The sequence below is a fragment of the Neophocaena asiaeorientalis genome, unplaced genomic scaffold, assembly GCF_003031525.2.
Source record: "Neophocaena asiaeorientalis asiaeorientalis breed wild unplaced genomic scaffold, Neophocaena_asiaeorientalis_V1.1 scaffold78, whole genome shotgun sequence".
NCBI lineage: Eukaryota > Metazoa > Chordata > Mammalia > Artiodactyla > Phocoenidae > Neophocaena > Neophocaena asiaeorientalis.
In genome coordinates, this window is record NW_020175018.1 from 7,082,046 (window position 1) to 7,107,282 (window position 25,237).

The window sequence follows — 25,237 nt, forward strand, 5'->3', positions numbered from 1 at the left end:
TGAACACCTTGGGACATGCCACAGCAATGGTCTCTGATATGTTCAATGTTTACTGTCCATGGGGAACTCTAACAAGGGAACAATGGGGTCCGTGGAGCCATTCACCGCTATGACAGGTTCACCTGAACATGCCGTCCCCCCAAGAACTCTCCCAATGTAAAATAATCCACCAAAGCTGGTACTTATTCTCCCGGAAGTGTTTCCAGGCCAGCTGCTGCAGCCAAGTCACTGTCATGGTCATCTCCACAGCTTGCTTCTTCCTGGCTCCAGACCTCTGCTTCTTCTGCATGCCACCCAAGACATGACCCAGCTTCTCTCTATCAAACCATGTCCATGGTTTCTTTTAAGACCAAGTTCAAGGGACTTCCCTGGTGGTGCAGCGGTTAAGAATCTGCCTGCCAATGTAGGGGACACAGGTTCGAGCTCTAGTCCGGGAAGATCCCACATGCTGCAGAGCAACTAAGCCCATGCGCCACAACTACTGAGGCTGCACTCTAGAGCCCACAAACCACAACTACTGAGCTCGCATGCCACAGCTACTGAAGCCCATGCACCTAGAGCCCATGCTCCGCAGCAAGAGAAGCCACCGAAATGAGAAGCCCGCACACCGCAATGAAATGTAGCCCCCACTCGCCACAACTAGAGAAAGTCTGTGAGCAGCAACAAAGATCCAACACAGTCAAAAATAAATAACGAAATAAATAAATAGATAGATAGATAAATAAAGACCAAGTTCAGGACCTGCCCTCATCCTTTCATGATTTCCTCCAGAGTAACTTAATAATCATCTCCAGTGCTGCCTTCCCTTCAAGCTGGTCTGCTATTGGTCCTACATCATCCCGTACTTGGCTTACTGTATTATGCGTGCTTGTTTGCCTTTCCGAACTCAAATGCTTATGAAGGACACACACCATAATCCCTCGAACAAATCAAGAGATGCCAAGTGAGGAAGCTCTGGAGAAAGACAGACCTGGGTTTGAATCCTGATTCAGCTAATAATTATCAGTATGATCTCAGTGGTTACTTAGTTTCTCTAACCCTCTGTATTTTCATCTATAAAAAGGAGATAATAATTATATTGATCCTATAAGGTTGTCATGATGATATAATGCATGCCATGCACTTCTAACTGGTACCACAATTATACTTCTACAACCCTCACCACATCTGTCCACGCTTCACAAAGAGCAAGAGGATATGAACTAATACGACCCACTTTAGAGATGGACCCACCAAAAGATGTTCTTTAATGGGGCCATTGAAATGTATTTCAACTAACATTAAATTTACACACAAGGGCTTCCCTGGTGGCGCAGTGGCAGAGGGTCCGCCTGCCGATGCGGGGGACGCGGGTTCGTGCCCCAGTCTGGGAGGATCCCGTGTGCCGCGGAGCGGCTGGGCCCGTGAGCCATGGCCGCTGGGCCTGCGCGTCTGGAGCCTGTGCTCCGCAACGGGAGAGGCCACAACAGTGAGAGGCCGCGTACCGCAAAAAAAAAAAAAAAATTTACACACAAAAAATGTCAGTCAGAATAACAGAAGTATAAAATTACCAGTTTGTACCCACAATAGATGCTAAGTAAATACTTGCGGCTATTTAGTAGTGAATAATTTAATGCCACATTTGACTAGTGTTATAATAATGAAAACTCTTTATTCATATAATGAAAATGCCATGGTTAAATTTTGATTTAAATTAGTTGCATACTCACTATAAAAGTTAAGGTAACTTCTCTTTGCAATGGCTTTAGGTTTTCATCCAATGAATAAACTCTAACTTTTACTGTAAGGAAAAAATTGTCATTATTAGAAACTCTGTTGAACCCTAAATGATCTGACAATATTATTAATAACCCTATAATATGAGGGCCGTGAAATTAAACGTAAAGTTAAGAAAGCCCAAAACATTAAATCCAAGTTTAAAGGGAAAGATGAGCTAGGATGTTGGAATGTGAACTTGATATTAAAGTAGAAAAAAATATTCTTTTCACAAAAGATTTCCTGAATGGGATTCTTTTAAATGTTTCTCTTTATGCATTTAAAATAAATTCAACTTATTAAGAAGTATTTTTACACAGCCTTTGGTATTTTTAAACCACTGATAGATAAAAAAGACTGGTATCTGAATTTATTATGGAGTCGAGGAGGAAGAACATAAGCAGTAAGTTATGTCAACAGAACCCAGTGAAGCATTCTCTAACAGAAGGAAGATGCAGGCAAAAATCTGCATGTCTCAGGGTATAATTAAGTACTGGAGTGCATAGAAGGGTGGAAGCCTCACAGGCACCACAGCTCTCCTTCGACACACAGTCATCTTCTGATCAGGTGCCCAAGAAATAGTTCTGTCTAAGGCCAGGTTAACGTGTACTGGTGGGGACCTTGACCTGTTGCTAAAATTATGGCGGTGATTCCATCTTATTAGATGATGCTTACCTGATTAGCATCACCACCATCACCATCATCTTCAGTGATGATTCGCAAAGTGCAGCTGCATTCAGTACACCCCCATTAGCTCAACCTTCCTTCCCACTCTTGAGATAACTTGTAAGAAGGAATTTCCTGAAAGAAGACTGAAACCATTTCCAACTGGAAACATAAGGAGGCAGATGTAGGTAGGTGAACTTTGCAATTTAGTTCACAATTTTCAACGTTAATATGAAATTGAAATATTTTTTTATAAAAGGAGATGATACTGAGAATTAAAAGTTAGATTTTTTAAAGTTAAAATTCAGCCTCTTTGTTAAGTTCTATAATATATCACTTCAAAGGTTTTTTTAAAAACTATTTTGAAAGGAGCCTTGGCATCATTCTACGACAGGTCTTTCTATCTCCAAATTATACTTGTATTTTTCTGATTCTTTGTGTTTATAATTTACAATTTAACCTTTAGTTTGTCAGCTCTTTACTTTTGTGTATGGTGTAAAGTTAGGAATTAAGTTCATTTTCCTCCCAAAATAAACCACTTGTCCCAATACCATTAATCAGGCCATCCCACGTTTCCCCCAGAAATGACAATTCCCGCTGTATTATACCTGACTGAATTGTAAATAGATTTGTCTGTCTGAATGAAGAGAAATCCACTGTCATAGTGCAGTGGAATTTTTGTTGCTTTTGAAAAATGAACAGATACCACTTCTAAATATACATGTGAAACTGCATTTGGTCCTCCAGATAAATCTTTTGGTTGTATCTGTTTAAAAAAATTAATGGATGAATATTGTATAGTTAAGATATTCAAATAATATAATTTTATTATATTAATTATGATATATGATTATATTGATTAATTATATATTATTAACTAATTATATCTTAATATAAATACATTAATATAATGAAAGCACTTGTCTTTTAGGTATCTATGAAAATGATTTGAATAATTGTTTACATGCAACAAATATAAAAATTTTGGGGCTTCCCTGGTGGCACAGTGGTTAAGAATCCGCCTGCCAATGCTGGGGACACGGGTTTGAACCCTGGTCCGGGAAGATCCCACATGCCATGGAGCAACTGAGCCTGTGCACCACAACTATTGAGCCTGTGCTCTAGAGCCCACGAGCCACAACTACTGAGCCCATGCTCTGCAAAAGAGAAGCCACCGCAATGAGAAGCCCACGCACCACAACGAAGAGTAGCCCCCGCTCACCGCAGCTAGAGAAAGCCCGTGCGCAGCAACAAAGACCCAACACAGCCAAAAAGAAAAAAAAAAAGAAAAAAGAAATTTTGTAAAATAAAATAGTAAATATGTTTTTTCCAGGAACACCTCTGTATTTTAGTTTCTTATCAAATTTAGGTTGAAACAATTACTTTTAAAAAGTTGATCTGGAGTATATGTCTATTAAAAATGACAATCATTGAAAAAATTCAATTTTTAGTAAACAAAATAACCAAAAGTCATTAAGAAAGACAAAAGGCTCAAAAGCTTATCAGCAATAGAGGGGTGGGAGAATGGGGGTGATTCAGATGTCAGGTGGAGAATGGACTAAATGACTTATCACATGGTAGTATAAAATATCTCTTATATTTATTTATATTTAGACTTACGCTGAAAGTTAAAACGTTTCTTCTGCTAATGTTTTTCATGTCTATTGGTCATTATATAATTAGTATGTAGCCCTCTTCAAATTTATTGCATATGGTCAGTATATTTTATAGTAATAGAGTTTGTGGACACATCTCTAATTTTCCTTGACATTTTTCACAAATTTGTTTGAAAGAAAATTTGTTCGATTCAAGTCCAAACAGAAAGTACCAAAAGCCTATGATAGATACACACTTTAGGGAAAAAATTAATTTTTCTAGAAAACCATGGGGTTAGAACGTTGAATATAGTCTAGGAAAACAAATGTTCAAAATGTTCTCCATTCACTTCTCTGAATTTTTTAAATCAACAGAGTCAAACCTATTTTTATGTCTCTATATATTAATATTTCTGTTCCGCCTAATAAATAAAATTTAAGTATCTAAATTGTCTCTTTCTAGTATTCATCATGTTAATTCTGAAACAGGTGCATGTGTTGGTTAATTTAGTTTTCAACTCATGTCACCAAGTTTTTTCACCTTAAAAACCTTTATCTGCTTCATTCAAAAATTTACATTTCCTGACATTGTCCCCAAATCAGAAACAGATTCCCTACTAAACATTTCCCACTTACTTACATGTATAAACATATGTCACTTATCTCTCACCAACTAGTGAACTCACTTAATAGTGTGATGTACCACATTTTATCCACATATGTAAAAAGGATCAATGTACCATCTACAGATATGTTTTACAAAGACACATTGGCATACAAAAGAAACTGTAAGATGAATACGTACAGTTAAGTTTGAAAAGCTTTGGAATTTATTTTCTGGAGATAAATTAATCCGGTCAGAAGAATATGTAAAACTTTTGTCAGGATAACTTTTAATAGCAATGGTCACTGGAAGTGATTCTGTGTATCCATGAACTTGGATTACTACCTTTTCAGAGGCTCCAACATAGAATACTTCAGGTGCTGAGACAACATATCTATTGAAACAGTGAAATTATAGAATGATTCTCTAATACAACATAATTTTTAATGTTTTACACTTCATTCAAATTAGCAATTTCTCTTACATTTAGCAATACATGTCTTATTTCTCAAAAATTTATTATCTATGATAAAGCCAGGATAGTGTCCTGAAAAGCATCCTAAGGATGAAATTTCAAAGAGACAGATCGAAATGATTTTGATCAGTTGCAGCCAGGGCAATGTTTAATAGAGTCCTCTATAAGAAGTGCAAATAGGGATCATGCTGCAGTCTTCTGAATTTTTTTGAATTTTTAATCAAAATTCCAGTCAGTAAATTACTCTTCCCCATGGCAGGGATAACAGCCTGGGAAAATACAGAGTATTTGAATATAAGTCATGATAGATCACAAAGTACTCGTATTAAAAAACGGAAATGGCATTAGACAAGAGAGAAAAGAGGAAATTCACTTGGAGTTTTCAGAACTAGAAAGTTAATTTCATGTGGCATTGATTGAATTCTGCTTTCTATAAAACTACAACCAAAATACATTGCAAATGAAAATGGGATCCTTCACTTACATTTGCTCCTGTCCCCAACTTCTTCCCAAGTAGAAAAAAATACACATTATGCTTAAAGTGTCCATGGCTGGGTTAGGATTAAACTATTGATACAACCTTTCTTAAAACCGCCCTTCTTTTTTTGTGAACTCAGCTTGAATAATTTGGTTAAATAAGTCTTCAGGTTAATTATTAATGTCAGATAGTGGGATCACTGAGAAGGAAACCTAAAAATTTAAATGATAACCTTTTAACGTCCAAAGATAATTTTGGGATTCAAAGCAGAGAAACTTGATTTTGATGACTAAAGCAGAAAAGACACCCAAATGGGAGTCTCCAGGAAAATGGTTCAAAGCTGGACACAGACACAAAATATTTGGAGGCTGCTCTGGTCTTGAATATTTTCCGGGTGTAGTAGATGCGGCTGATGCCCAGACCAGACCCTCTTTTCTGGGCCCGCTATACCCATCCTACAGATGCTGAGTGTTGGCTGCTAAAGTTTCCTAATTGCTCCCTTCTCCAGGTAACTCACCTCAGCCCCAGGAGACAGCTTGCCCAGAAATACCTGGGAAGTTATATCCTCTCCTTGGGATTGGTCCACAGTCAATAATTGACTGATTCTGGGGGTACAACAGACTAGCTCCCTTGCCTCAAGGTGGGACAACCTTGTGGTACCATTCATGCTACAGAGCCCCTCATGGGATCAGGTTGAGGCTAGACCTTGGTTGAAACCACATCTTTGCTTATCTTCTCTCCTGCCCTGTCCTGCTTCCCTCACTGCTTATAAAATTCTCTTAAGAAAAATCTCACAATAAACCACTTGCATGAGAGAGTCTCCCAGTCTCAGGCTCTGCTTCTAGGAAGCCATTCTAAATTTAAGGAGCATGAGAGGGGACTATCATCCTGGACTCTCTGTAGAATGTCTCAGATATGGAAATGGTTCTGAGGCTTCCCTGGAATGAGTCTGGTTCGAATTGTGCCCATGAGGCCTATACTGATCCACTTTGGAGCAGATCTGAAATCCCAAGGCATACTCCCAAATGCTAAAGTATTCCCAGGAACTCTGGGATTAAAAATGACCCATCAGGGCTTCCCTGGTGGCACAGTGGTTGAGAGTCCGCCTGCCGATGCAGGGGACACGGGTTCGTGCCCCAGTCCGGGAGGATCCCACATGCCGCGGAGCGGCTGGGCCCGTGAGCCATGGCTGCTGAGCCTGCGTATCCGGAGCCTGTGCTCCGCAACGGGAGAGGCCACAGCAGTGAGAGGCCTGCGTACGGCAAAAAAAAAAAAAAAAGACCCATCAATGACCAGACATGGGCAAGGAAACTATAAAACTATTGTTGTCATAGTTTCCTCAAGTCTGCATTCAATTGTCTGCACAGACCCATCCTGAACTACAAGTCTCTAGGCATAGTCAGGATTGCTGGTGGTTGGGATGATGGGGTGTTTAATTGCCTCTTCACTTGTCTGTTTTCCCCTCTTGACTACAGTTCCATGAGGATGGGTACTGGGTCTAACATATACAATGGGGATACACAGAGAACTTATCACCTAAAAGGCACTTAGACAGTTAACAAATTTTTGCTAAATGAATGAATAAATGAATGCATCATCAGGTGGACCAAGGAAGATGTTGTTGAAAGGGAGGTTGAGGGCCAGATTATATATGGCCTTGAATGCCATGCTAAGGAGTCTAGAAGGGAAATCAAGGACATTTTGACCTTGCTTCTCTGACCCTGAGGATGTTACCATCTATTTATGACATACTAGTATTCTTCATTCCGTGAAAAGAATAGACAGGTAGTACGTGCTATGCAAAGAATTAAGAAAATTGTTCTCTAAGGCAAAATGCAAGCAGAAATTGTTGAAAGTCTGAGATGTCAAACATTCATTCACAACAGCAACTGTAAAAAATGATCTACCATAAAAGCATTAGATTTTGATAGTGTTTGTTAAGCAGGAGTCTCATAACTGCAAAGCTAGATTTCATCATTTTGTTGGGACTAATGGAATTGTCCCACATGCTACCTACAGGATATACACTTTTGGTTCAAAGATAAAAACAGGTTGAAAGTAAAAGGATGGGAAAAGATATATCATGCAAACAGCAACTATAAGAAAACTGGAGTGGCTATACTATGTTAGACAAAACAGACTTTGAAATTAAAAATGTTACTAGAGATAAAGAGGGATTTTTACAATAATAGACGGGTCAACCCATCAGGAAGATATAACAATTATAAACATACATATACCTATCACCAGAGCCCTAAAATATGTGAAGCAAAAACAGACAGTTGAAGGGAGAAACAGAAAATTCAACAATAATAGTTTCAATTATGGATAGAACAACTATGCGGAAGATCAACAAGGAAATAAAAGACTAGAACAACACCATAAATCAACTAGACCTAGTACACATCTGTAGAACATTCTACCCAACAAGAGCAGAATACACATTTTTCTCAAGTGCACATGAAACATTCTCTAGGATAGCTCATATGCTAGGCTATAAAACAAGCCTCAGTTAGTTTAAAAGGATTGAAATCACATATTTCTCTGATCACAATGGAGCAAAATTAAACATTAATGACAAAAAGAAATTTGGGGAATTTCCAGATCTGTGTTAATTAAACCACACATTCCTAAATATCCAATGGGTCAAAGAAGAAATCACAGGGAAATCAGAAAATACTTTTAGATGAATGACAATGAAAACACAACATACCAAAACATATGGGATACAGCAAGAGCAGCACTTAACAGAAAATCTTTTGCTATAAATGCCTGTATTAAAAAAGAAGAAAGCTCTCAAATCAACAACCTAATCTCCACTTTAAGACAGTGAGAACAAAGTACAAAGCAAGCCGAAGGAAATAAATAATAAGGATTAGAATGGAAATTAATGAAATAAAGAGTAGAAAAACAACAGAGAAAATCAACCTAACCAAAAGTTGGTTCTTTGAAAAGATCAACAAAATTAACAAAGCTTTAGTTAAGCTCTTTATGAAAAGAGAGAAGACTCAAATTGCTAAAATCACAAATGAAAGAAGAGGCATTATTTCCAATATTCTACAAGTGGAAAGGATTATAGAGGAATACTAAGGGATCATCTCCTAAGATTCAGTCTGGTCTCTCTGTTTACCTTTTCAAGGTACCAGATGGAACGTAAGTGTCACCCTAAGTGAAAGCCACCAAAGGTCTAATTACTAGGGAGGTCTTCAGAAATCATTATAAGAGAGAGTTAAGAGGAATTCAGGCTCCTGAATTGAGCTACATGGAGCTGGGAAGATGAGTCTGATAATAGTTCATTGTCTGCCACTCTGACTTTCCTTGGACTCAGCTTCGATAGACTCATGCTTGAGTCCCAGGAAACCCTAACAACAGCCTGGCTTAAAAATGCTCAAATCTCCATGAGGTATTGGGAGACAAGACTTCAGTAGCATGGTTTTGATTGGTTACAGTGGTGATTAGCATTGACAATGACAAGAGTCAATTATATCTCATAAAACTGGAAAAGGAAAAAAAAAAACGACGAGGGCCAGGACTTCCTGGTTTAGGAGACTCCTCCCTCAGTACAACAAAAGTGCCCTGGCCATCAGGCACTTACACCCTCAGCACACACCTCCGTGCACTTCAGCAACAGTATGGTGTGTTTGGTGGTCAAAGCAGTGTGACAACCATGGAGATGGGCTGCTCCGATTTCCCTTGATTAAAGAACTTGCCATCAGTTGCAAGGGGGATATTAGCTGACAGCCTCCAGCTGTTAATGCCTTCAAGCCCTACCTTCGCTTTCAAGCTGAGGCCCACGCTCTTTCCAAGAAGCCCTCAACCAATGACTAAACACTAGAGCCTGACCATTTCTATAGAAGAAAATAACTTTATCTTTTAGGACTGAAAAATAATGCAAACTGTAAATTGAAGGAGTTTAGCTAGGTGATATAACAGAACCAGAGATTCTCTCTAGTTCTTACAGTCCATAAATCTGTTGAAAAGAATCTGGGAACGTTTTATATGGATTATCAGTCCTTCGGTTTGTGACACTGGCTATTATTCCTGGGGATTCATGTGATCTTAGCTTTTTAGTTCATGAATTACTCAAGGTCTTACTGGCCCTGTCTCTGATTGCTAAATTCTAGCTTTGTACAATCTTGTTATTTTCCAAGTTATTCTGATAAATTAAATAAGAGGAAATTCCATTAATATTAAATGATACGATTATGAAACTGCAGGTTGAAGGATTTCTACTGGGTGCTATATGAAATATAAGACCTATCTCCTGTCAGGAAGCTGCCTGACAACCTTAGTCTGATTCTCCTCTGAAGCAAATCTGCAAAATTATGAAACTGGATTGTGAAACATGAGGCAAGTGACAACAAACAGAACAGCTTTCTATCATTTGGAGAAAAGAACTGAGGGATAGCTGAGTCACTCTGCTATGGTTAGTATTTGTATTGTAAATGCAACTCAGAAGAGTAACAACTTCATATTATCAGATAAATACAAATTAGTGTGGAATCAAAGAGTTGCCCTCACTCCTTTCCTATTCTCACTCCTGCTTTGGGGAGAGAGGTTCTTCTAGCATGCTAAGAGAGGCAGTTAATATTCAAATTAGCTAGAGAAAGGTTTCACCTCTGACTGCTCTAAGGCCTGAGGTCTATCCAAGGCCTTCATCATGCTAGACACCAGCAGAGGGTCTGGTTGAAGGAGAACTGGCCAAGAAGGAACTGGCAAGTACCCACCCAAGGTTAACTGGATAGGGAGTGAGAGACTACCCAAGGGAAAAATAAATGTTTTGCACCATCCTCTGGATTTTGTGTATATTTTTACCAGCTACTTATCAGATTGATAATGAACGACACCAGCATACCATGATTTGATAATGGATTCCACCTAAATATCATTACAGACTTTGAGGGACATAGCAGTGAGGTGACACCATAAATCCAATTCTCTGTTGGAAAAGAGAAAAAGAAACGAGTGTCAAAACAAAAAGACAAAAAATAATAGAACTGAAATTCAGCAATGTACACACTCCAAACTAATACATATCATCTGAACTTAGATTTTTTTAAAAAAAGGATACATCTTCCTTTCAATTTAAAACGTGAAGCTTTTAATGACTTTTGACTTTTCTACAACTGCAAGGGCCTCCTTCCGTGTTGCATAAATAGTGGGGGAGGGGGGAGCATCATTCACAAAAATGTGAGTGTGAATGGCGCCCCCTGTTGGTAGCCACCTGAACTTCCTATTCCTGAATCCATCTCTGCCTTCAGGAAAAATTACAAGCGCCTAATATGGTTCATAAGGTCCCTCTTCCTGCTTTAGCTTCTACACTCCAGATTTTTGGCTGTATCCTGATCTGCTTAACGTCCAGCTCATTGCCAAGCTCTTTTTTTCCCCTCCTCCTGGGGTTTGCAGAAGTTGTTCCCTTTGCCAAGCAAATTCTTCCCCACTCCCATACTCCTTGAACTAAGTTATTTGCTTCTTCCAGGACTTAGGATGAGGCGTCACTTCTTCTGGGAAACCTTTGCCTAATGCTAAAATAACTAAAACATATTGAGAACATATTATAGGGCATGTGAGAGAACTTAGGACTGTTCTAAGTTCTTTCACATACATTAACATTTATAACTATCAGGATAACTGTGGGAAGTAGGTAGGATTATCCCATTTCCCAGATGAGGAAACTGAGGCACAAAGGAAATTCCTAAAATAGTGTTACACAGATGGGCCATGAACTGTGAGAAAACGGTAAGAGCAAGGGATTGGAAGTCACAATGAAGTGAATTGTGCTAGGACGGGGGTCTTCCCAGCAAGCACGCTGTTAAGATTGGAGAACTACGGTAAGGGAGAGGTGGTGCCTGCATTGGCGATTTCTGGAGATGGTGCAACCTCTGATGGTGACACTGTCCAGGGTACCAACTTGGAAATGGGAGGCTGGAGTGGAGGAATGGTGTCCTCGGCGACAACGTTTTTTAAAAGAATTCACTGTATTTCCCTGGCATCCAGCACAGTATGTTCTAAATTCTCTTAAACTATCTGTTGAATATACATGGTGAAATGCAGCCCTTCCAGGCAAGCCCCAACCGAAGTTTCTTCAACCGCTTCTGGCTTTGGCTTCCCTCTCACAACCAGAGCACTAGTCTCTGCCAGGACTCCCAGGCTGCTCTCACTCCCTTAACCTCGGGTGCAGCTGCAGCCCAAGCTGAGTTCCCTCAGTGGTTTATCCACGTCTGGCCCCTGAAGCAGAGAACTCGCCTCAGAAATGGGCCTCGAGAAGGAGCGTGGGGCGAGGCACACTAGCTCAAGCCCAGAGGGCCGGCACTGGAAGTGCAGGAGCTTGGCGACAGCGCCACATCTGTCCCTTAGGTCGTCCTCAGGCCCAGCCCCCACGGAGCGAGTCGAAGCCTGGTCGTGAGTCGGCCGCTTCCCCTCAGAGAAAAGCGCTAGGCCTCTAGCCAGCTGCTACACGGAACCTCCCCTCCCGCCGACTCCCGCGCGCCTTTGCGCGCCCGCGGCCCTGGCGTCCTGAGCGGCGGGAAGCCCGGCCCCGCCCCCGTGCTCCGGGGAGGGCCTCGACCACAGCAGGCCCCGCCCACGCCGCACGCACTGCCCCTCGGCAACCGGCACAACACAACAAAATGGCCGCCGCACCGCTGAGCGCCTGAAGGGAGCGACCAGCGCCTCTCCGCCCGGCGTCGGCCCGCGAGCTCGCTCGGCCCGGCTCCTCCGTGGTGAGTGGCCATGGTGGAGGCCGTTCTCCGGCATCCAGACGGAGCGGTGGGGTGAGGGGCGAAGGCGGGAAGGCCTGAACCGAGCGTGGGATGGATTCGGGGCGGGGGCGTGTGCCGGGGAATTGGGATTGGATGGGAAGGAGGGGAGGGCCCGGAACGGGCGTGGGGAGGAGGATGATGGAGGGAGGTTTGGATGGGAAATGAGGAGGTCAGGGGTGGGGTGCGGCGTGGAGGAAGATGGGGTCCCGCCACCGAGCGGAGGAGGGAGGAGGTGTGTCAGGTGTATGCGGGGAATGACGGGTACAGGATGGTTTGGGTATCCTGACGGGCGTCCTGGGATCGGGCGGAGTACAGTACATGGAGAATAATGAGAGTTAGGATATTGGGAAGAAATATTTGAAGGAGGAGAAGAGCAAATACTTTGTTGTATAACCGTTAAGGGACAGGTGCATTTTGAAGTCAAAACTTGGCTTCACGTCTTGTTACCGGCTCTGCGATTTGGGCGTGTTCCTTAACCTTCCCGAGCAAATGTTTTCTTGTTTGTAAAAAATAATCGCTAATTACTTTCGAGTGTACGCTGTGTGCCAGATTCAGTTCTGAGTCCTTTAGGCCTTTGCGTTAACTGATTTAGAATTTAAAATAACTTGTGTGAGGTTTTCATCCCCATTTCAAAAGTGATGAAACTGTGGATCAGAGAGGTTAAATAATTTGCCTTATGTCACACAGAAAGTGGAAAATTAACATTTGAACTCAGGTTGCTTAGTTCCAGAATCCAAGCTCTTAATTCTTAATGATACCCTGTCGTTTATCAATGAGGTTAATAATTTTGACCTTACACACCATCTGCGAGAACTTAAATTTGGTAATATCTTTAGAGTGCTTAGCACAGTCCTTTCTTCACTCATTCAACAAATATTTATTGTGCACCAAACAATAAACAAATAGAGTCCCTACTGTCTTGTAGCATAAACTCTAGAAGGAGAAACAAGTCGTTTCACAAATAATCATTTAATTCTAATTGTAAGGTGTTGTAAAGGATGCTATTTGGTGCAGAGACCTAATCCTGTTGTGCGTTTTGAGTATAGAAACCCTGCCTTCTCAGCCCTGTATTCTTAGAGCCTAACACAGTTCTTGGTGCATAAAAGTTGCCGAATAAAATTGGATGACTGAATAAATAAAATACTGGAAAGGGATGGGGAGCTTGGTTTTTTGGGTACCTGAGTAGAATGGAGAGAGATGTGAGAGGAGAGTTCAGGATGTTAATAGGATGCAGAAGGACACACATGTCAGGGTGTTGGAAGGGAAAGGCAAGTAGATAGGCAGTTGGGTTGAGATGAAGAGGAATGGGTGGAGGTTTGATTATTTTGTTTGAAGAGGGGTTAATTAGAAGTCAGAGTATTGGAATGGATTAGGATGTTAGAATATTTGCTGTGATGAGCAGTTTGGGAAATCAAGATGGATATAGAAGTGTTGAGTCAGGGTACTGGAAAGAACTATAGAGAAATGGAGGAGACTAATACAGTATTAGGGAATTGGAACAGAATTTGTGGGAGAACTTGGCAATCAGGATAGGGTGAAGGACAGGAGGCAGAGGTTGATGAGCACAGGATGGCGAATTGCCATTGGAGAGGAATAGGAGTCAGGATATTTGAAAGGACTAGTTAGAGAGTAATAGTGTTTAAATGGGTGAGGGTATGGGATGAAGTCGAATTGTAGGGAAAGTACTGAGATGTGATTAAAGGGCTAAGGGATGCAGTGGAGAAGATATGGAGGTCAAGAAATGGGGATGGATATTTGCATATTGGAGTGGCTGGAAAGAGAGAAGGAAGGTTTGAGGATTATTGAGGTCTGCCTCATTGGAAAAGATCAGAGAAGAAGGTGGAAAGTTAGGAATGTTAGGAAAGGCTGGATAGAGGTGGAGGTGTGGTCTCTACTAAGCTGTGACGGAGGGGGTTGTTAAATCAAGGCAAGTATCTGAGTCTGAGAATGACAGGATGCCCGGTCATATGATTCTGATGATCACATCATCCAACAGCTTTCCTTACTCAGCAGACTACCTTCTGGGCCTTCAAAATGTGTCTCCAGCTCTGGACTTGTTTTGCTTTCTCTTTATCTTGCCCTTCACACACTCTAGCCCTATGTCTCAGCTCTATCTTCTCTTTTCTATTGCTTAGTCTTTGTTTATATTATTGCAAACTATGGCCTAGGTCAAACAACATCCATATCTGTCTCTTTAAATTGTGGTTCAAGGTGTTACTACCCCCAGGTGATAGTCTCTGAAATAATGCCGGCCTTTCTCAAGCACAGTAAATCCCTAACCTCATTTCACTGGGTTAGCTGTTCTATGAGATCCTACGTCCAGGCTTTACAGGAGCTATGGCAACCAAGGGAGGGGGGTCTGGCAATGCACTGTGACTTTGGAACCGTCATTTAATCTTTCAGGTTACAATTCATTAAAGGAAAGAGTTGATTTCAATTTCTGGAATCCATTCTAATATATTTCTTTAACTCTATAAATGAGTAAGGCAGAGTTTTTCTAATCAGGTGAGGTAACAAAGGACTGCATGATATTCTAGTGAGGTCCAAAGAGTCTTGGTTTTTAGGATGTTCTGAGAGGAATTCAGCATGGTTCAATATTTTAAGAATTTAGAGATAAGACTAAGGTGCAGGATACAAAATAATTGCGTTGCATAAAAATATAGGATGTGCATTTTTTAAACCAAGAAACCAAAAAAATATATAAGCCATATCTCTGTAACATGTAGCATACTATCATTCTAATTTTATAATTTTCTATCATGCTATGGGATAGAGAAAGACATATACAAGTGGGAACTGGGCCCTGTGCCTCTCCTCTTTTATCTTTTAAATCTCTTGCCTTTATGAAAACTATATTTAATTCAGGAATGAATAAAATTATACTATTAAAGCACATGCCTCTTAGCTCTTCTCAAGCTTGAGTATATTATTATTTAGAAAGAGAGCACCAGTGCAACTTAACACAGAATGAGGAGTATTACTAAGAGACTTTTTGCCTTGGCAGAATGGTGAGACAAAAATTGTTTACCACGCTTCTGAAATTAAGACCCAAAACCATGTGGCTATGGCATAAATAGCAGTTATGTGAATTGGGGGAAAGATTTTCTGACCCATGTGGATGATATGACATGAAAAAATGAAAGAGAAAGTAAAGACATAGATTTGCAGTTTAAAGTGACCTAGACTATTGGAACAAGGTAGTTGGCCATGTTGTACTGTATACCTGTGAAATAATAGTCACTTTTTAAAAATTTTGTAGGTTTTTGTTACCTTCAAACTAGTCACCTTAAGAAGCTAGATCATGAGTTCAGTGATGCTATTACTGTATTAAATTTTCTGTTTTTCCTTCAGGAATAGTTTTTATAGTGTATGTCGTCCATTAATCAAGGTTGTTTAGTGGCACTTGTTTATGATCTGTTTTGTCTAAGGCACTATCCTAGGCCCTACAAAGTGAATCAAACATGATCTGGCCTCCAGAAAACTCAGTCAGCAATATGGCATGGTAATGAAGTCACGGGCTTTGGAATCATATCAGGATTCAAGTCTTGGCTTAACCAATTAGTTATGGGACTTTGAACAAATTTAACCTCTTAATCTTTAAAATGGGAGATAATAACACCTATTTCATAGAGTTGTGTTTAATCCTTCTAATGTGATGATACATACAAGAGCTTATCACAATATTTGGCACATGGTAAAGTTAATAATCAAACTGGGAAAATAAAAACAAAATGTAGTTGAAGTGATAGATCTAGTTTTCTTGTGAGACTTATAAATTAATTCTGAAAGCAGGACCCAAAGAGGAATTCCAGAAATGTTTTGGGCAAGATAAGCATTCCTAGAATGACTAGTCATTGAAAGGTATTAACATCTGTTAAATGTTGGTTAATTGATTTGATATATTAATGGCAGCTCTCCTTTACATATATTGTATGTGTTCTAAGCATTTAAAAAGTAAGTTTCTTTAAAATCCCAGCCTGTATAATAATACCCATGTACATACCTGTGAAGGTGTATTTATTATACATGAAGATTTTCACACATCAAACCACTATCATATCTCTTTCTAATACCAATTTATTTGGCATTAAGATTTTTTTTTAGACTTTTGTGGTGGTCCAGTGGTTAAGACTCCACGCTTCCAATGCAGCGGGCGTGGGTTCGATCCTTGGTTGGGGAACTAAGATCCACACGCTGCCACGCTGCGCAGCACAGTTAAAATAAGATTTTTTTTTTTAAGCTACGATTTATTATTATTATTTCTTTCTTTTTTTTTTTTTTTTTTTGGCCGTGCTGTACACAGCATGTGAGATCTTAGTTTCCCAATCAGAGATCAAACCTGCGGCCCCTGCAGTGGAAGCACGGAGTCTTAACCACTGGACCACCAGGGAAGTCCCTGGCATTAAGATTGGAGCTATCCAAAAACTTTGGATTGCAAACTACTTTTCTAAAAAAGAATTTGTGTTTTATCTTCACATTTTAAGTAGTGAGAGTAGGGGAGATTGTGGATATTGAGCAAAAGTAGAATCATTGTTAATGCAGCCTTGTTCAAGACCTATGCTTCTTATAAGATTTTTTGGTCTAAAAGTTTGTCAAATTTATAGTTTATGCAGTGTACTTATAAGAGCAATTGTATAACATGAAAATCTTTTTTGCATAAACCTAACTTGTAAGGTAGGGCTCTTGATATTGAGAACTAATACTACTCATGAAGATATCCTATGGCTAAAGTACTAAATAGCATTTTTTGGTTCCAGGTTCTTTATGAATAATTCATTCCATAAGTAGTAATTATCTACTATCTTTTAGGCTCTGTTCTAGGCCTGGAATACATCAGTGAACAATATCCCTACTTTCATGGAATTTATATTCTACTAGATTAATTATGTGATTTGACTTACAAATTAATTTGAGAGGAGAACTGATACCAGCTAGCATTGTATCTGACCAAGTCATTTACCATTCTGGGCCTTAATTTTCTTACATAAAAAGTAAAGGAATTTGGTCAAATGATTTTTGACAAGGGTACCAAGATCATTCAATGGGGAAAGGGAAGTCTTCAAAAATCATGCTGGGAAAACTGGATATCCACATGCAAAAGAATGAATTTGGACCTTTACCTAACACCATATACAAAAATTAACTCAAAATGGATCAAAGACCTAAATGTAAGAGCTAAAATTATAAATGTCTTAGAAGAAAGCATAGGGCAACAGCTTCATGGCATTGGATTTGGCAGTGATTTCTTGGATATGACACCAAAGGCACAGGAAACAAAAGAAAACATAGACAAATAGGACTTCTTAAAAAGTTTTAAATGAGCATCAAAAGACAATATCACAGAGTAAAAAGGAAACCACAGAATGGGAGAAAATTTTTGCAAATCATATATCTGATTAGGGTTAATATCCAGATTATATGGAGAGAATTTCTGAAGAGTTTTAAAAAAAGAAAAGACAAGACTGAGGGCAAGCATTATAGCAGAAGAAATTAGATGTAGAGGTCCATGTGGCTGGAGCCACAGAGTTGAGGGAACCAGTGACAGATGTGAGGCTAGAGACAAGGCTGTATTATGGGGGACTTCATAGGTCATGGTAAATATTTCATTTATTACAGACAGATTAACTTTTAAAATAGATCAGTCTGGCTGCAATGTAGTGATGGAGGAGGAAGGCAAGAGAGCTTGTAGACAGATCAGTTAGAAGCTATTAGTAGTTTGATGAGGGTGTGGATTAGAGTAGACGACAGTGGAGATGGAAAGAATGGACTATTCTGAGAGATATTTAGGAGGTAGAATTGACAAAACTTGGTGATTGTTTGGTTATGGGAAAAAGGGAAAGGGAAGCATAAAGAATGACTCCCAGGTTTCTGTCTTATTCCCAAGAGCATTGTTCATAGTTAGGGAACACTGGAGGAGGAACAGGATGGGAGGAAAATGAGGGAGGAATGAGAGAAATGATAAATTCAATTTGGACATGTTGATTCAGGATGCCAATGAGATGTCAGGTAGCAGTTGGGAATAGGAGTCTGGAACTCGGAGAAAGGTTGGATTGAAAATATAAATATTAGTATACAGGTTGCGTTGGGAACCATGGGTGTTCATTAGATTGTCTAAATTAAGATTAGAAAGACCAGAAGAGACTTGAGGAGCTCTGACATTTAAAGATTGAATAGGAGAGCCTTGGCCAGCAAAGGAGGCCAAGGAGTGGCCAGGGAGACGGGAGGATAGGAGAGGATGGTGTCCCAGAAGCCAAAGGAAGAAACTGTTTCAGGAAGGAGAGACTGCTCATCAGTATGAAATACTGCTGGTTGCCAAATATTTCCACCTTCCTTCAATCTAGGACCCCTTATGGGTAGAAGAGACATTGTGACAAGTTTGGTCCAATAAATTGAGAACCGTAATGACAGTTAAGTCTTCTGGCTGGAGTATGTGTCAGTACAGGACCCTCTAGAGGTCTCTTCCCTCTGGTAAAGTAATCAGCAATGTCTGAAATAGTGTCTGCTCCCATCAGCTTGGAGTAGTTTGGGTTCTAGCATCTATAACTTCTGAGTTTATAACTTTGTAGTCTTGAAAATTCTAGAAATAAATAGTTTTGATAGCTCTAAAAATTAACCTTGTTAAATATACTGGAAACTCTTACAGGTTTTGATGGATACCTGGCTTTATTCTTGCAATGAAGAAAGGTCCTCAGCAAAAAATTTCCAAAGCAAAGATGCCACCATCATCTCACTCTCCTAGTCCATCATCTGTTACGTCCAATATGAGATCTAGGTCACTTTCACCTTTAAGTGGATCCGAGACTCTACCTTTTCATTCTGGAAGACAGTGGTATGAGCAAGTTGAGATTATAGGTGAAAACCCTATGCTTTTGGACTACCAAGACCATCAAGGTATTGCTTTTAATCTAAGAATTTCACCAAATACTCTTAAGTACAGATGGAAAATATTCAACTTACATTTTTGGTCCAAATGTAACATATATCCAACTACTAACTTGAACCATTGTTTTTTATTGACAGAAATTGTGTAGGGACAGTGGGGGATGGAGGCTTCTGGGTGAGGGTGAAGATGTCTAAAAGCGGTAGGAGAAGGGAGTTTCCTGAAAGAGGAAGCTTTATTTCTTGTGGTGGGAGAGTGCCTTAAAGCTCATATGCCAAATTTACCATAATCCTTGGCTGCGGGGAGGGCATATCTGTTCACTTCAGAATGGAGTGCCTTAATTCAGCATAAAAATACTATCCACCCCTGGGCTATTCCAGTCTGCTTATTAGCATCTTGCTTATTAGCAATCTGTGAATGGACTGATTTCCACATAAGGGACATATAAATGTTCCACCAAGGTTTTTTTGTTTTTTTTTTAATTAGTATATAGCAGAGTTTTTATTTTTTTTTTGTAATTGAAGTATAGTACAATATTGGTTTCAGGTGTACAACATACTGGTTTGACATTTATATACATTATGTTAGTTTCTGCTTTATAACAAAATGAATCAGTTATACATATACATATGTTCCCATATCTCTTCCCTCTTCCACCAAGGTTTTTATTTTTTCTTAAAAGCATTCTGTTAGTCTGGGAATCTATAATGTGATTAAGTGTGAAAGAAAACTATGTGATTTCTTTGCTAAGTCATGAAATCACAGTCATCAAACTCTGTTGACATGAATATTGACCAGTGTTTATTAATAAACATTATCAGCCTTGAGTTGACTGTACCCTTGCTGCCCGTTGGTACATTGTTATTTCTAATTTTTTTGTGTGTGTGTGGTACGCGGGCCTCTCACTGCTGTGGCCTCTCCCGTTGCGGAGCACAGGCTCTGGACGCGCAGGCTCAGCAGCCATGGCTCACGGGCCCAGTCGCTCCACGGCATGTGGGATCCTCCCGGACCGGGGCACGAACCTGTGTCCCCTGCATCGGCAGGCGGACTCACAACCAATGCGCCACCAGGGAAGCCCTGTTATTTCTAATTTGATTAATATTTTAGAATATGTTCTTTCCTAGAATGGCCCAAATTTTAAAAATTATTTTATTTTGAACCAAAATAAATGCAATATTAACTTATTATGAGTAATCATAGGGAAACTTTGGCCCACAGCCTGGATCTGAACCCAGGATTAATTATCTTTGATTCATAAAGAAAGAACCAAGAGGCAATTTTCTCTTTTTTTTGGATGGTTTTGCAGAATTTAACATAGCTTTTTTTAAAATATTTTTTTAAATCGGAGTATAGTTGATTTACAATGTTGTGTTAGTTTCACGTGTACAGCAAAATGAATCAGTTATTCATATACATATATCCACTCTTTTTTAGATTCTTTTCCCATATAGGCCATTACAGAGTACTGAGTAGAGTTCCCTGTGCTATACTAACATGGCTTTAACAAGCTGTGACTGCAATATCCAGGAAGGTCTTAAGATAGGGTGTGCTATCCATTAAGTTAGTACTTTATCTCTATAAAATGTGTTATAAAAAAAAAAAAAAAAAAATGTGTTATGATCCTCTATATTTAAAAGAGCAACAAATTTGAGTTTCCTACCATAAAAAAGAAATAGGAAAAGAGGTGTCGTGGTCTGAACGTGGGTTGGAAAAGAATTTCCAAACTCAAGGCAGAATGTAAAGAAGATAGAATTTATTAGAGGGAAGGGTTGCTGCCAGAACAGCGGGCAGACTTCCTAGTAGTCTGGGAGAGTCGAGCCCAAACATATGCTATTGATCAGCTTTTATAGCCAGAAAACAAAGGAATGGTCCGAGGTGAAAATTTCATTTACTGATTGGTCGAGGCACATATACCTTCCTTCTATAGGGTGGGAGTGGGAAAGGGCAGATGCCTTTCCTTATTTGGGACAGGCCCGGTAGCCCAGGTGGGCGTTGCCCAGGTGGGCTCAGGAATTTCGTAACCATGGCAACATGGTAGGGAAGGTGATTAAGAGTCGGTAGGGGGTATAACGCTGAAACTTTTTGAAGGAGGGTCATTCTTTGTCCTTGAAGCACCATTGTCCTTGGAGCACCACAAGAGGATTTTTAAGAATTCCAGTGTTTTTGAACTTTAGATTAGAATTTTAAAAAACAAACAACTACATAATGCCAATATATATATTTTTTAAAATAGCTAACATTAAAATACTGCTAAAAACCTCAGTGCTGCATATAATTAAAAGTATAAGTTTTAGATTCATCTGCCTAGGTTCAAGTCCTAGATTTGCACATTTCTAGCTGCAAGATCTTGAATAAATTATTATAATTTCTTTTATAAAGGGGAACAGTAATTTCTATCCCAAAAGTTTGTTGTACAAATTAAATTTTTTTAATTAATTAATTTTATTTTTGGCTGCGTTGGGTCTTCATTGCTGCGCGCAGGCTTTCTCTAGTTGCGGGGAGCGGGGGCTACTCTTCGTTGCGGTGCGCGGGCTTCTCATTGCGGTGGCTTCTCGTTGCAGAGCATGGGCTCGAGGCGCACGGGCTTCAGTAGTTGCAGCACGCGGGCTCAGTAGCTGTGGCGCGCGGGCTCTAGAGCGCAGGCTCAGTAGTGGCGCACGGGCTTAGTTGCTCTGCAGCATGTGGGATCTTCCCAGACCAGGGCTCGAACCTGTGTTCCCTACATTGGCAGGCAGATTCTTAACCACTGCGCCACCAGGGAAGTCCCCAGATTAAATTTTTAAATGTAAAGTATTTAGCACAAAGCTTGCACACAATATTTATAGAGTATAACTGTTATTGTCATTATTATGAAGTGCTATATAAAGTAAAATATTATTATTAAAACATTGCAAATAGAACTAGCCAGCTGTTTTTACATTTGCATGGCTTTAAAATTTTTTTTTGTTATATAACATGAAAACGATTTGTTTTTCAAAGTATTCATGTCTTCCTCTACTGATAATGATCTGTTTGTGTAATTTCAGAAGCTGATTCACATGAAGGAGTTCGATATATTACCGAGGCCCTGGTTAAAAAACTTACTAAACAGGACAATTTGGCCTTGGTAAAATCTCTGAACCTTTCACTTTCTAAAGATGGTGGCAAGAAATTTAGGGTAGGTTACCAACATTTCTGAATACAGACATTGTTTTTAATTTTTATGTGCTTTAAAAAGTTTTTAAAAGAGTATATTAGATTTACAGCACCCTAATGTCACCGAATTTGTTGCAGATCTTTTATTGTTTCTAGTGAAAGTTCTCCATCAGAAGTGTGACATCTTCAAATTCATAAGCTCCTATTATTCTACACATTATTGATTCTCTCTAGAATGAGTCAGCAAACTACAGCCTGTAGGCCACATTGGGCCTACTGCCTATTTTTGTTAATAAAGTTTTATTGGAGCAGAGCTACACTCATTTGTTTATATATTGTCTGTGGCTGTTTTTGCACTACAATGGCAGAGGTAAGTGGTTGTCAAAGAGACTGTCTCACAAAGCCAAAAATATTTACTATTTGGCCTTTTACAGAAGTTTGCGGATCCCTGCTCTAGACTGTTTACTACTTTATTCATAAACTATACAACATGAGCACATTGTAATAGACAACTTAATTTTTTAATTGGAAATAATATAATCTTAGATGCCTACTACATTAGTCACAAAAATTAATTCCAGAAGATTGAAAATCTTAATGAAAATGAAACAAAAATCAACCAACAAAAGTGCTATAAAATTATTAGGAAAGAATATAGGAGAATATATTTTTAAATCTTAGAGTTGGGAAGGCCTTTCTAAGCAAACACCAACCCTAATACCACAAAGAAAAATATTGACAGATTTAGCTTACTTAAAAAACTTAAAAAGTTGTGTTTAATGAACGATATCTTTTAAAAAGTTAAAGCAAAACAACAAGCTGGCAGATAGTGTTTCCAGCATATGTAACAGTATCCACATAATATATAGAGCACCTACAGTTCAGTAGAAAGAGACAGCTAAATGGAAAATGTGCAAAGGATATGAACAGTTTGTTCACAAAAATATTATAAATGGCTAATGTTAACATGAAAATATGTTCAATTTCATTCATGTCAAAGAGATGTGAAATAGAACAATAGTTTGATGCCATTTTCCATCTTGTATGTCTGATGGACAATAATTAAAAAGATTATTTCAGTGTTGAGAAAGGTGTGAGAAATGGGTATTCTCATATGGTCTTAGTGGATGTATAGATTGGTACAGCATTTTAGGAAAACAGTTTGATAGTATTTATCAAAATTTCAAATGTATTTGTTTGATCCAGCAATCGAGTTTATACTTACTGAGTTTATACTCACCAACACAGCAGTTCTACTCCTTGATATCTATTAATATTTGCACACGTATCCAAAATTGTCTGAATAGTCATGTTTATTAAGCATTATTTAAGATGGAAAAATTGGAAATAACCAAATGTCTGTCAATAGGGGATTGCTTAAAAAAATTATGGTGCAATATACCATGAAATACTATCAAGTTTCTTAAAAGACAAGAACAAAACCCAAAAAACCCCAGAACTCTATGTATTAATGTGGGAAAATGTTCCAGTATATTTAAATGCAACAAACAAATTCTAAAATATTTTGTATAGCAAGGTCTCGAAATATATTTTTTAAAATTCTGTTTTTCTATCTATGTATATATATAGATGTAAATGAATAGAAAGACCTATATGTATACATATGTATATGTATATGTATATACACCAGCCTCTTAACAATGGTTACTTTTGAGCAGTGAGATTTTTTGGTCCTGCAGACCTGATGAAGAAAGCTTTTTATGTTTTGTTTGAAATTTTTATTAGAATATATTTATGTCTTGTGTAATTAAAAGGGAAAAAAGGAGACATCCTGGAGTTTAAAGGGTGTGAAAATGAAATATCAAGTTAGTAAATCTTTACTGTGTGGTTATTATATGCCAGGCATTATTATGTTAGGCTGTGGGAATAGATACAGAAAGTCAATAAGCTTAGTTTCTGATCTCTGGGAATTTAGAGCTTAGTGTGAAGAATGCCTAGGATTAAGAGGAGAAATAGTGAGAGGAAATCAGAGAAAGAGAGTGAGCACGTGGGAGAGACAGACCCAGTGAAAAAGTCCGAAGGGGCTGTTGGAATAGAAGATCCAAGAGTATGATGAATGGGGGCCAAAGTTGAGAGAACGTCAGGCAGAAAGGATATGCTATAAAATGTCACCGAATCAGCAAATAAGATGAAAACTTGGAAGAAGTTATTTGATTTGGCAGTTTAAAAAGCCCTTCCTTCTATTTCTCAAACCAACCAGGTTCATTCTTTTAGGGTCTTTGCATTTTTTTCTCTGCCTGGTATTCTCTGTCCCCAGATGTTCACACAACTGGCTTATTATTAGGGTCTCAACTCCATGCACTTCCTCTCTCTGTGAAGCCTTCTCTTACCAACCCAATTGCAGTTAGCCACCTTCTCCTCAGTCACTCCCTCTCATTCTTTCACTCAATAGATATTTATTTAGCACCTACCATGTGCCAGGCACTAGTACTATAGTAGTGAACACAGCAGACAAAATCTTCCCTCTTGGTGCCTTGCACTCTGTCACATCACGTTACCTTTATTTTCTTGTTAGTATGCTTCAGTGCCTAAAAATTTTGTTTCTTTATTTGTTTATTGGCTTTCCCTGTGAATGAAATCAAGAACCTTGTTTTCCTTATTCACCACTGTTTTTCCATATTTCCAGTACCTAGAACAGCTCCTGACACATAACCAATCCATGTTTGATAAATATTTGTTGCAATGGATGAATGAATGGTGATCTTGGAGAGAACTTTTTGAATACATAGTAAGGGTGGACGATATATTGCCTTGCCAATAGAATAATAGTGAATGGAAGGCCTCAGAGTGAGCAAATATTCACAACTTTTATGAGAACATGGTGGCAAATAAGAGTGATAAAATGAAAGCTTGGTAGGAAGCAAGTT

At 39.0% G+C, this 25,237-nt stretch overlaps 1 protein-coding gene across 3 annotated transcripts in view; it reads left to right on the forward strand.

The window, feature by feature from the left end:
* Positions 1-12,178: 12,178 nt before the first annotated feature.
* The window catches only part of CNTRL (centriolin), an 83,474-nt gene continuing 70,415 nt past the window's right edge, over positions 12,179-25,237 (forward strand). For 2 of the 3 annotated variants that reach the window (XM_024762327.1, XM_024762329.1), the window contains exons 1-3: positions 12,179-12,295; positions 18,978-19,225; positions 22,241-22,371. In XM_024762327.1, the coding sequence (XP_024618095.1) occupies positions 19,009-19,225; positions 22,241-22,371 (348 nt within the window). In that variant the 5' untranslated portion in view covers positions 12,179-12,295; positions 18,978-19,008. Of the gene's footprint in view, positions 12,296-18,977; positions 19,226-22,240; positions 22,372-25,237 lie in introns of those variants that run through there. The other variant, XM_024762330.1, reaches the window with a different exon arrangement.